The sequence below is a fragment of the Tarenaya hassleriana genome, unplaced genomic scaffold (assembly GCF_000463585.1).
Source record: "Tarenaya hassleriana unplaced genomic scaffold, ASM46358v1 Cleome36, whole genome shotgun sequence".
NCBI classification, from domain to species: domain Eukaryota; kingdom Viridiplantae; phylum Streptophyta; class Magnoliopsida; order Brassicales; family Cleomaceae; genus Tarenaya; species Tarenaya hassleriana.
The window spans coordinates 1158645-1171274 of NW_010966665.1; the positions used below are offsets into that span (position 1 = coordinate 1158645).

The window sequence follows — 12630 nt, forward strand, 5'->3', positions numbered from 1 at the left end:
AATGTGGTACAAAGATGCCGAGAAAATGCAGAGAAATATGAGAGCACAAGAGAGAAAGTGAGAAAAAGAGCAAAGAAAGTTTTGGGTAAAATGAATAATCTACATTAATCAGCTTTGTGTTTTGTTTATATACAAACGCCATTAAAATAACTAACTCTCTAACAGAATGTTAATATTCTAATAATAACAATGTTTAAATTTTTTTTATCATTTTTATCTTTAACAATTTTTAATTTAAAACCGAACAAAAATTAATACATATATATATATAATAAATCGACTTAACTTGTATAATTTTTAAAATGCAAAAATAAAGATAAGTGGTAATTCAAAAAGTATATTAGTTATATATATATATATATAATATTCTGCTTCCATCCATTAATTAAATTATTGGAAGTGGAATAGATATAGTTTGACTAATTTAACGGTTAAATTAGTCAAACTATATCTATTCTACTTCCAACAATTTAATTAATGCATATATTTTAATTCCAACATTTTTATCTTTTATTTATCTAACTAAAATTAGTCAAACTATTAAATTAGTCATTCTATATATATATTCTACTTCCAACAATTTAATTAATGCATGTATTTTAATTCCAACGTTTTTAACTTTTATTTATCTAACTAAAAATATGATATAATATATTAATTACAAATATTATAATAAAAATATTAAACTAAAATAAAAACTTAACCCACCCCTTATATAAATCCCTTCTTTTGGACCTGTTGATTTTGATCTTTCTCTCTTCTCGGGCTCCGTTGATAAAGTTCGTCTCCCTTCCTACGCGTCTCTGGCTTGACGGCGGCGATTACAAGGGCTCTCGAAGTGTTTCGGCCATGGCGTCTGAGCCACCAGGTTCGGCGATCTTACTTTCGTTGCTTTGATTATTGTTTGTGTTTCAATTACTGAATTCTCTTTCTGCTATTCTGGGTGATTTTCATGGTTTCTCTCAAGTTTTCTGCTTTCATGTTATGAAATCGATCGATTCTTCCTATGTTTGTGAAGTAGATTACCATTCTAATCAATTAGATTGGAATTGAGTTTATCCTTTTGTTCAGGCGATCATCGCACAGAGACCTTTAGGGTTTCGCTGCGCATTTTTCGTGATCTTTGCTAGGAGATAGTTGAGTTTTGCAATCGATTCCTTAAAGCCTTGTTTTATGATTTAGGCATCCTTGTAAATTTATATTGGAAAAGCTGTTTGGGTGGTAATCTTCATCAGTGTTGGTGATAAGCTGTTTTATCCTGGTACTGACGTCTGAGTATACCGGTCATCCATCACGTATTTATGATCTGTTTATAGCTTTGTCTTACATGTTATTGGTTCTGTCGTCTTACTCTGCTCTCTGGATGGCATTTTGACGTCTTCCTTTTGTGTCTGTTTTCATATGTGTCAACTCAAATTACTCGAAAGAATTTTCGCACTAGTGTTCATATTTTGTTGAGTGATTTGGAGTTTTCATATTTTATTGTGTCCTAAATCTGCTTTCATGTGATGGGGTTTTACTCTTTCTTTGAGAACAATTTTTTTCACACTTGTTCTTGAATATGTAATTTCAATTTGTTGCAGCGGGTGGCAGCCCTCCTAAACCTGGGGAACGAGCAGGGAGTGCATCTGGTCCTTCGCCTTTCAAACCTCCTACAAACAGCAGCACGGCTGATGCCGTTGAGTCTTCTGGCACAGCCAGACCTGGTGAAATTGTTACCACCACAAATAGGACTGCTACAGTTGCTAATACAAACGCTCTTGGTAGGCCTGTACCGACCAGACCGTGGGAGCAACAGAATTATGCGAGCACTTATGGGGGTATGTTCATGTCCCGATGATGTTAACTTTTTTTTTTTGGTTTTTCCGTTTTTGTAATTAGGAAGAGTAAAAGCTGAATCATACTTCCGTTGTGTGTAATGCAGGTTATGGTTCAAATCTAGGTTTGAACTCAGGGTACGGTTCAGGCATGTATGGTTCATCGTATGGCGGGTATGGAGGATATGGTTCATCATACGGGAGTGGAATGTATGGGGGCGGTTATGGTGGTCTTTATGGAAGTTCAAGCGTGTATGGGGGAGGAATGTATAATAGTGGATTCGGTGGTTCTATGGGTGGTTATGGTATGGGCATGGGGCCTTATGGGAGTCAAGATCCAAACAATCCCTTTGGTGAACCGCCCTCTCCACCGGGATTTTGGATATCGTTTCTCCGAGTGGTAAATATCTTATTTCTCTCGTCGTACAGTAAAAACATAATATTCTTGGTTTCCAATTGACGCATGGTTTGGCTACAAAAAGTAAAAGTTGATGGATACATATAGTTTTGTAACCAATTGACAATTTTCTAATCATCTAGAATTGTTGTATACGACTATAATATATGCGTACATACATTTTTTTTTAATCTGTTTCGCTTTCAGATGCAAGGCGTTGTGAACTTCTTTGGACGTGTAGCTATGCTGATAGACCAAAATACACAGGCATTCCACATGTTTATGTCTGCCCTTCTTCAGGTTTTTCCTTTTCCTTTCTACCCATTTCTGAAACCTTTAATTTAGATTCTTCTAAGCTGAATCATCTCTACCTGTAGAAGTAGTAGTTTCTCACTTAAACCATTCAAATGATTGCCCGCAGCTTTTTGATCGCGGTGGTTTGCTATATGGAGAATTAGCGAGATTTGTGTTACGGATACTTGGGGTCAAAACAAAGCCAAGAAAGATGCACGGTCCAAATGGAAACCAAAATCATCCTGAGGGCCCTAAAGCCGACGCTGCACCGAGTGGTGGATGGGACAATGTGTGGGGAGACAACGGCAGCAGCTAGTATTCACTATTCGAGAAGAAGCATTGAATATATGAATTGAGTTTGAACATGTAGACGCAAAATGCAAGCAGCAGTCTCGCCGCAGGTAAGCCAGATTGATTGATTGATTGATTGTCGCATGTGGGAGTCTCTGTCTGAAGAGGAAGCTCTCTCTCTCTCTCTCTGTTATCTGTGTAAAAACCCTACAGATGATGTTGGTCTGATAAATTATGGAGAGGAGAGATTGTTTATAGACACTATGGGTGTCCTGTATTTTCTTCAAATGCGTAATGCAGTGGGTGGTGAAGTGAAAAACATTAAAACTTGGTATTACTAATCATGCAATTCAATGCTCTGAATTTTATTTTATTTTTTTTATAAATAATGCTCTGAATTTTTACAGAGCTAATGTGTACATCTTTGTCAATGCAATGAAGCAAAGAACATTAAAAGCCCAAAACCCAAAAACTAAAAAAGTGAAAAAATTCAAGATAAAAATTATTGCCATTTGTAGCCCTTTGTCTTTTTTCTTCTTTAAATTAATATTTATTTATTTTTGTGTATTCCCCATTTATTATATATTTTCGGGCTGTTATGTCACCGAGCCGTGAGTTTAACATCTCCATCTAAACCTAGAACTAATCGTGACCGTTGATTTACATCAGCAGACTTCGCTAGGGTTTTAGTATTTTTAACATTCGCTTCCTCGTCTCCTTCCTCTTCGCCAGACTTGTCACGTTGTTTCGGCGGCCTCTCTGATCCTTCAACCATGGTAATGATTCGTTCTCTCTCTATCTCTACTTCTCGGTTCTGGATTCTTTCTTCGAGTTTGCTTTCATACGGATTGCGGGTGTCATTTGATCAGTCTGTGTGCTAGATTTGATTGTTTTTCTCCTTTTCATCCGGTTAATTGATCAATTGTAGTCGTTTACCCTTCAGTTGTTCGCATTTGCCTGCTTTAACAGTTTCGATTACTCGGTCATTACCTCTAGTAGATTTGAATTCTTAGATCTACAATCGATTCTAGATTCATAATTGGTAGCTAAGTCTTAGACACCCCTATGCTTCAGCGGCTCCTGCCATGGCTTTATGGGTGTCTCTTGTTTGCGTTTGATTGGTATGTAGTAGGAAATCGGTTGACGTCGCTTAGTAGACTAGTTATTTCTAGATGGGGATTTATAAACTCTAGAGATTGCTCTTTTTCTGGATGTTGGTTCTGTTTTTCCTGTTCTCTGCGTATTTTGATGTTTGTCTTTTTTTTTTCAGCCGTTCGTGAAAGCCCAAAAGAGTAGGGCTTACTTCAAGAGGTATCAAGTGAAGTTCAAGAGAAGGCGCGGTAGATTATCTTCTTCATGTTTTCTCCATTGCTATTATTCCTTGGTTTGTCGTTGCAGAGACTTAATGGTTGTAATTCTTCTACTTTATCAGCGGGTAAGACTGATTACCGTGCCAGGATCCGCCTCATCAACCAGGACAAGAACAAGTACAACACTCCAAAGTATCGGTTTGTCGTGAGATTTGTAAGTAATCTTAAACTTATGTCCAGCGTTGCCTTTTGCCTTAATCTGTGCTTTTCAATGGTCTTGATCTCGGTTTCTCTTCCTCTGTTGTTGATAATAGACCAACAAGGACATAGTCGCTCAGATTGTGTCTGCCAGTATCGCTGGTGACATTGTTCTTGCAGCCGCTTATGCACATGAGTTACCCCGCTATGGCCTTGAGGTGGGGCTCACAAATTATGCTGCAGGTATAACATTAGTACCTTTTCCACTATGCCGTGATATTCCCCTTTGTTATTCAATATCGGAGGAATATGTTAAGTCTTGTTATTTCTTTCCAGCTTATTGCACTGGGCTCCTTTTGGCTCGTCGTGTCCTTAAGATGCTTGAGATGGATTCCGAGTACGAGGGCAATGTTGAGGTACTCAGTCATATTTTTGTATACAATGCTACTGCTTGTAATTGTAATGTGACGGAACTTACCTTGTTTCGATCATCGGCTAACTTTTTCTATTTTCTGTGCAGGCATCAGGAGAGGATTTCTCCGTTGAGCCCACTGACACCAGGAGGCCATTCCGTGCTCTACTCGATGTTGGTCTTGTGAGGACAACGACTGGAAACCGTGTTTTCGGTGCCCTTAAGGTACTTTTGCTTCAATCCCAATGACCTCACATGCTAGATCTCATGTCAGTCAATGTCTTATTATGCCTTTATACTATGGAATTCACTTTGTGGGCTTAACACGTTCATTTGCTTTTTTAGGGTGCTTTGGATGGTGGGCTTGACATTCCCCACAGTGACAAGAGGTTTGCTGGATTCAACAAGGAGAGCAAACAGCTTGATGCTGAAGTTCACCGGAAATACATCTACGGTGTTCATGTCGCTGATTACATGAGGGTAAAACATTCAACACCTTTCCAGAATAGTTCGGTTGGATGAGGATAATCCTGTAGAGATAAATCCCATTTCGGATTATAACTCCCAGGTCATGATGGAGGACGAGCCAGAGAAGTACCAGTCTCATTTCAGTGAGTACATCAAGAGAGGCATTGAGGCAGACAACATGGAGGCATTGTACAAGAAGGTTCACGCAGCTATCCGTGCCGACCCAACGATAAAGAAATCAGAGAAACAGCCTCCTAAGGAGCACAAGAGGTATAATCAATCATCGAAAAATGCTCCAGAAAAACAGAGTTTTGTCGTTTATTGATCACGTTATCTTTTTTTTTTCCGACAGGTTTAACGCAAAGAAACTCACGTATGAAGAGAGGAAGGCTCGTTTGATCGAGAGGTTGAAGGCTTTGAACTCTGCCGGCGGAGCAGGGGACGACGATGATGAGGATGAGGACGATGAGTGAACAGAGCATCGGATGTTATTACAGCTGCTTGTGCTAGGGTTTTTGTCATACAATCTTTCATCCGTTTTCTTTTAACAGACGAAAGTTTTGTCCTTTTGTTGTTCGGATTATGTGGGTCTTGAAGCTGTTTTGGTGTCTTAGTTTCCTTACCCTTTTTTTTTTCATCAGAACGGAAATGAGATGAGTTTTGGTCGAATTTCATCTGCTCGAGGTCTAAAATTTTATTTCTTCTTTCAGTTTATTTAGCCAACTGTTATTATCTCATGGTATTTGTGGCATTCAAGGAGAGGATATGGTCCTACAGTCTCAGTTAGTTATTATTTTTAGGTTCGAGATTTTCTTTGTACCAAAATCGTATTTATTTAAGTTTTAGATTTATTGAATTTGGGATTAGTTTAGATTTATTGAATTTGGGATTAGTTTAGATTTTATTAAATTTGTTTTAAAAGAATCGACACCCAATCATTTGTAAACGAAATTTGATTCAGATATTTTATTTGGTTTATGTTTTTTTTATTTTCGAACAGAAATGGAGTTGACTCATCAAATATAAATTTAGAATTTAGACTCAGGTTTTTTATTTTTTTGTATTAATTTAAGTGGGTAGTAATAATAATACGACGACGAGTTTCGAACCCTAAACCCGAAAGATAAGAATATGGCATCGGGTACGACCCTTGTTCGATATCAGAACATGCACAGATTTGAACCGGCTTGTTACATGGATGTGCACTCAGCACCAATTCCAACTCAATACTAACCGAACCGTTCGATCTAATCCGGTCGGACCGGTGAAACGCTGGACGTAACCGGGAACCTTTTTAACCGGCCGCGATTGAGCGTCACAATTCCTACTCCGTCACCGTCTGATAAAAACCGAAATCCTAAGTTTCTCTCTTCATTGTTCTCGCCGGGGCCGGTAAATCGGATTTCGGGACGACGAAGACTTGATTGGTGTTTGTTCATCTTCTTCAGGAACCCTAGGAATTTACTTCTGAGATAGATTTTCGTATCTGGAGCCGTTATACATTTATATATTTAGCTAAAAGGTATCTGGAGTCTATACTTCCGTTCTCTATGTTGAAATCTCCTATTTTTCTCTATACCCATATCTAATTCGGTCTTAGTCTGGTTGAAATATTTAGGGTTTTGTTTCTGCAATCTTGTTTCTGCATAAAGTTCTGATTTTTTTTTTGTCTCTGTTGATGTTTGTTCTTCACCGCTTCTTGTTCTTTTTCTGTGTGTTTTATATCTTTACATCGTTTTGCAATGATCTTGAAGTTTCAGATGATCTATTTTCAGTACCTTGAACCCTTTAAGTCACAGTTTATGTTCTGTTCTAATTGTTTCTTCTCTAGAAATTCCAGGCAGAGTGCGCACTTGCAGTCGGTTTGTTGTCGGGTTCTGGAGGTGATTTCTGTGTAGCTGTAGCAAACAAGATGGTGAGATTGTTCTTGTCTGAACCCAAATGGGATAAAGCTCACAAAAGTGGTGTCATTGATAGGGTAACGCCTCTTTTGAACGAATTGGGTTCTCTAATCCGATCATTGGTGGCTCATGGAGGCAGATCAGAAGCTAGATTATGGCTTTGTAGTACCTTATCAGGTGCTTCTATGGCTCGGAAACAGCAGCGCAAGATTTTCATGAGCTTATTGAGATCAAAGCCAAGAAAAATGCAGTTAGTATCTCGACTCCTTCAGATGATAATCGAGAAGAAGCCACGGAAACTCGGGGCTGTGTTAGCCAAGAGAAGTCACATACTCGAGAAATTCTTCCAAGGCAAGTCCAGTTTAATCCTGTCATGCTTCTGTTTTTGAAAATCTAACATGATTACCATGGAATTTGAGTTTTCATGTTGAATTCTGAAATATGTAGGGAATCCAAAGCGAATTCTACGATGGTTTTCTGATTTTGCTACCGACGGTGGTTCTGATCACAAAAGAGGTGCCAAAGGATTGGCTCAGTTTGCGTTTACGAATCGTGATATTTGTTGGGAAGAGCTTGAATGGCGTGGAAAACACGGGCAATCACCTGCGGTGGTTGCCACAAAGCCTCATTACCTTCTCGACCTGAATGTCCAAAAAACCGTTGAAAATTTCCTCGATAACGTTCCTGAATTCTGGTCTTCCAATGAGTTTGCCGAGACACTCAGAGATGGTCAGATCTTATTCCTCGATACCGATTTTTTTCTGGATCTTTTTGTCCGTTTTATGTACGAAGAAGATGTGGAAGATGTTTGGCATGCTGTGGATGATTTTCTTATGGAGGAATCATTCTCCTCTTTAACACAGCATCTCCTCATCACTCTTGAAGAAGGCGGCCTATGTCACTTCCTCGAGTTGCTTCAGGAATATGTCGACCCTACACTGGAACCGTTGGATTTTGATGATTCTTCCTTCTGGGTTCGTGTTGTTCTCGCCGAATATGGCGGTAGGGAATCTATTGACGAGGTGCTTCTGTTGAATTGTGTGATCAATCAAGGTAGACAGCTTCTACGGCTTGTGCGGGATGAGAACATTAACGATGACCAAGACAGGATGAAAGAAATCGTGACAGATATTTGTCGGGTCTTGGACAATACCGGTAGTTTTTCTCTAGCTCTGAAAGAGTTTTCAGAGATGAAAAGCATCGAGGCCATTAAGTTACTCGGGCTACTTTCTTGGATTGTTCACTTCAGATTATCAGATGAATGTCAGACTCCAGATTCTTGGGAATCTTTGTTTAGGGAGAACGGCATTGAGTTCCGTAGATCCAGTGACCACTCAATGGTTAGTCCTAATGGATTCTCGGGAGAAACCGAGTCTGACTCGGATGATAAAAGCCGTGGTGCTAAAACGAGGCACAAGAAGGAGAAAAGCAAAAGGAGAAAGAAGAAGAGAAGAACCGATGATCTTGATCTCAGTGATGACGAGCTTCTTCTAGGTTTGCATCAGAGAAGTCGAAGTTGGTTGCTATCCACAGATGAGTTTTCTACTACATGGACCAACGTGGGTTTCCCTTTCTCTGATATTAGATGTCTCTGTCCTTATTCTCGGGTTTTTCTTTTTTTATTTATCTGATGTATTTTCAGGTTGATTTGCCGGGATACATATCAAGGTATTGTTTGTGCAGATGGATCAAGTGGCTTGCGGCCAGACAGCAATGAGGTACCCATGCAGAACCCTGAACTGTTGCAGTGTCTGAATTTCTGGTTTTCACCCGAAACTAAAATCTAACTAGACTACATTATTTTGGTTGAAATTAAAAGTTTAAACCCATAAAAAAAACTAGCTGCGATTATGGTCTCTCTTTGTTCTTTGTTACAAAGAAATCACACCAATACCATTTTGTGCCAACAGCAATAGGTTCTCGAGCATTAAAATCTGTGACAAGCTGATACAATTTACGTAGATACCAAAAGATGTGAGCACTGATGTTACGTTACGATCCCGAAACCTGGAAATGGTCATCTAGCTTCCCTGATGGTGCCAAAGTCAGGCACGATAGCAAACACGGGGAAGGTTTCATTAAGCAGAAGCAGAAGGTATATTCTCAAACAAGAAAGCGGCAACCTGTCGAATTGTCGAAGCTGATCGTTTCTTGTTCGAACAGTTTGTGTTCTCTGTGTTTTACTTCCAGTGAGATTGAACAAGTCGGTTTTTGTGTGGTGGCAGGTCGACCGAGGAGATAATATAGAAACGCTCATGAGTCTTTCAGGTCAGAGAAGTTTTGTATTAAATATGAACTGAGATTCTGTTCAGAACAGAAGATTTCGAAGTCTTTCTATAAATAGCTTTTTCAGAACATCACACAACGTGTTGCTTGTTGGTGATGTCCAATGCTTCCAAATCAATGCGCTCAAGAATATGGCGAGCCTCCTCCTCTGTTGCGGGAACTACAGTTCTAAGCTTAAACCCATTGTTTGTGACCTTTGCCTCTGGACGAACAGTGAACTTGAAGTAGAATGTATTTGAAACCTGGATCACATTTTGCACATATTACATGTCTGAGTTTGAGCAGCATACCGGAAGGAATGGACTTGCATAAAGATTTGTGCTTTCTAGAGAATCACTGCAAAATCTGAATCAAAGCCAGAAAGGGAGCAGATGTGGAGAAAACCCATTTGCAAAATTTGAGATTTTACCTCACTGGATCGGATCTCAGGTCTTGTAACATGAGCAACGACCTCAATGTTGATGACTGGATGATCTGGCTGGTCGAGTTGTGCGTACAGCACACATGATTTGAAGCGTAAGAAGTCCCCGACATCCACCTGCCCATGAATCCGAACTAAGTATTCAAGAGGAGAATGTAGACAAGAAGAGAGTCAACATGAATCTGGATACTTACTGGTCGTAGGAAATCGACGTGATCGACTTCTAGAAAGCATGGAACCAATCCGGCAAAGGCATAAGCTGTTGAAAAGGCCAACTCAAATGCTCTGTGCATCAAAAACCCTCCGAAGATCCTGCCATGGATGTTCCTCTGTTGTGGTTGGCATATAAGAGAATTCTCGAGACGGGTGTCTTTCAGAAGAATGCTGTTTCTGTCTGCAAGGGCTGGCATGTCGCAGAAGATCCTTCCTTCAGACAACAGAGACTCGATCCTCTTGTACTTCATCTGGTCAAACTCCCTTTTGTCTCCTCCTCTCTTCCTTTTCCTCAGATTGTTTCTAGCTTCAGCGTCCTCGAACAGAAGCTTCTCGTGTTTGGTTTCTGGGGAGAGCCGATTCACGGGTGCAGCCTTACCAGTCTTAGAGTCACGAGCCACGAATATGAAGTTGGCTGTCAGAGCAACCGAATCCGAACCATCAAGACCTTCTGACGAAAAAACAAAACAGAAACAAGTCTTTGAGTGTCTGTCTACACTCTACAGAGATTAATCTGCAAACAGAAACAAGTCTTAAGTCTTTACATGCCTGGTTTGGATTGTATGACTTCAAGCTGAATCTCGATAGATGATCGGCCAACCCATATCACAGAACCAACTATCTTCAGATCAATGTCTACACTTATGGGCTTCTTAACAACGATCTTATCAACAGAAGCCGTCACCAGCAACAGTGGCCTTGTTGTGCTATCATCATCAGAACAGTGCTGAATCACAGTTTAGATTTATTAGCAACCAGTCATTGTGTCAGATTGTGAACTATATTCCCGGACAGACCCAGATTCAGAATCATGTCATTAGAAGTAAAACGTGTCCGACCAAACACACTGCCCAATTCAGAAAGTTTCGATTCTGAGCAATACCCTTGACGCAAAATCATTCAAATGCGACCCTTCTAGTCGCAGAAGCAAGCGTCGTATACCTTAACGGAGATGGTACCAGCTAAAGCATCAAGGTCTTCGAGCAATTTCCCGATACGGACCTCGTTCCAGGGATCCCTGTACTGTTCACGCAGAATGTAATCCGTGGAGAAATTGTAGAGAATACTAGTTCTGCTCTGCGATGGCGTCTTCGTGAGCAGTTCGCTTTGAGGAGGCGCGTCTTTAGGTGGGTCGAGCAATCTCTCGAAGATCTTGGCCCGAGCCTCCCAGAGGGCGGCTGTCACCGGCGAATGGTACATCCCCGGCCACAAGCTCAACGGTTTCCGGGTCGACCCGTTGACGGCGGATGGATTCGCCGGACCATCGTCGAACGGCGAGGCAAAGGTGGAGACGACGGGGATGGTTGTCGGAGAAGAACACGAGTTCAAGTCCATTGAGCTGAGAATTAGCGAAATGGGTTGATAAGAATCGGGTTGAATTCCAAACAAAGCTCTCGTTTTGGGTTGTGGAATCAAGAAATCTGAATCTCAAGAGAGAGGGAAAAAGGGCAAAAAAGAGATGGAAGATGAACGAGGAAGGTGAAGCATTGAAAGAAGGAAGGGACTTGAAATTAAAAACAGGTGGTTGATTCTTCCATAAATGTTGGGGTCAGTGTCGGAACCGTTTGCAATTAGATTACGTGTTCTAGAGGTCTAAAGATTGCCACACATTCAACTTCTATTTTTTTATGAGATTTTATTACCAATCCTGTTTTTTGTTTGGTTTCAAACGATGTTGAAGCAATATATATATATATATATATATCGGTGGATGATTCTGAATCTTAGCAATAAGGCATTGAATGGCAAGAGTTTTTCCAGATTTTAGAAGAAAAAACCAAAATAAAATCTAGTCAAGATTTTGTATATTTGTTTTTTTAACTCAAAAACTCATTTTATTGAAAAAATCATATAAAAACTATAAATCCATTTTTTGGATTCTCATGTTTTATAAAAAGTATGAAAACCAAAAACCCAATACAAAAACTATATATTAAATTCTCAGGGAATTTCTTGTCTAATAAAGACAGAAATTGGGCATGTATCCTTCCATCGTTCAAAATACTCAGCAATCTGCATTTTGTACGTTTAAATTACGGCAAATAAAATAAATAGTATTCAAAATTCAAATTAATCTCTTAATAATCGCTTAAATCTACTTATTTTCAACTCTAACATTCAATTTAATTATTTTTTTAATTCTAAAACCTTAATATGCTAATGATTAAGAGTGGATAAATTGAGTTCGTTCCCACTCATATTCAGTTTGGTTCATGACGGGAAACACAGTTTCTCTTTGAATCGAATCAAATGTTTTTTTTTTCGGTTTATTACGAGTTTGATTGGTTTGACTTGGATTCGGTTTAGTTCAAATCGGCATAAAATTATACCGAATACAAACCAACGATTCGGTTTAAATCGGTTTTTGGATTCGGTCTAAAACTACATGGACGGCGTTATTAATTGGGCCACGTTTTGGGCCTATAAACTCAAAAGACAGTGTAGCCGTCAGCCCAAAAGTTATTTGTCCTTCTCCCGTTCTTTTTTTTATTAATTAATTATCAAGTTAAGATGATTAAATAAATGGGAAAAAACAATTTTCTTCAGCCGCCAAAACAAAAATTTGTAGCAACCCACTAAATTATTTGAATTAATTAATTTTGTAAATAATTCTGCCACGAT

The 12630-nt window shown here is 39.4% G+C and overlaps 4 protein-coding genes across 8 annotated transcripts; 3 read left to right on the forward strand and 1 right to left on the reverse strand.

The window, feature by feature from the left end:
* The first annotated feature begins 743 nt into the window (after positions 1–743).
* Positions 744–3170, forward strand: LOC104822456 (peroxisomal membrane protein 13-like). The gene is made up of 5 exons (XM_010553690.2): positions 744–868; positions 1584–1820; positions 1925–2217; positions 2422–2514; positions 2636–3170. The coding sequence occupies exons 1-5, from the start codon at positions 850–852 to the stop codon at positions 2822–2824; spliced, it is 831 nt and encodes a 276-aa protein (XP_010551992.1). The 5' UTR covers positions 744–849; the 3' UTR covers positions 2825–3170.
* Positions 3171–3464: 294 nt separating this feature from the next.
* Positions 3465–5864, forward strand: LOC104822457 (60S ribosomal protein L5-like). The gene is made up of 9 exons (XM_010553691.1): positions 3465–3575; positions 4070–4139; positions 4232–4323; positions 4424–4550; positions 4644–4723; positions 4828–4944; positions 5065–5199; positions 5288–5457; positions 5540–5864. Exons 1-9 carry the CDS (start codon positions 3573–3575, stop codon positions 5658–5660), a joined length of 915 nt encoding a protein of 304 aa, XP_010551993.1. The 5' UTR covers positions 3465–3572; the 3' UTR covers positions 5661–5864.
* A 561-nt stretch (positions 5865–6425) lies between these two features.
* On the forward strand, positions 6426–9405 carry LOC104822459. 4 transcript variants are annotated; one of them, XR_773208.2, is made up of 6 exons: positions 6426–6709; positions 7019–7439; positions 7536–8647; positions 8731–8806; positions 9051–9183; positions 9314–9405. XR_773208.2 is itself a non-coding variant. In XM_010553694.2 (5 exons), the coding sequence occupies exons 2-4, from the start codon at positions 7100–7102 to the stop codon at positions 8803–8805; spliced, it is 1527 nt and encodes a 508-aa protein (XP_010551996.1). In that variant the 5' UTR covers positions 6427–6709; positions 7019–7099; the 3' UTR covers position 8806; positions 8999–9260. The 4 variants fall into 4 exon arrangements, 1 of the variants encoding a protein (XP_010551996.1); XR_773206.2 differs by having other exon boundaries at positions 6427–6709; positions 8999–9183; XR_773207.2 differs by having other exon boundaries at positions 6427–6709; positions 7028–7439; positions 8999–9183.
* Positions 9351–11677, reverse strand: LOC104822458 (acyl-coenzyme A thioesterase 9, mitochondrial). Of its 2 annotated transcripts, none has more exons than XM_010553693.2 (5): positions 10951–11677; positions 10558–10735; positions 9990–10456; positions 9784–9912; positions 9351–9616 (listed from the first exon to the last, which is right to left on the reverse strand). In XM_010553693.2, exons 1-5 carry the CDS (start codon positions 11341–11343, stop codon positions 9446–9448), a joined length of 1338 nt encoding a protein of 445 aa, XP_010551995.1. In that variant the 5' UTR covers positions 11344–11677; the 3' UTR covers positions 9351–9445. The 2 variants fall into 2 exon arrangements, with proteins under 2 accessions (XP_010551995.1, XP_010551994.1); XM_010553692.1 differs by having other exon boundaries at positions 9990–10459.
* Between the last annotated feature and the right edge of the window lie 953 nt (positions 11678–12630).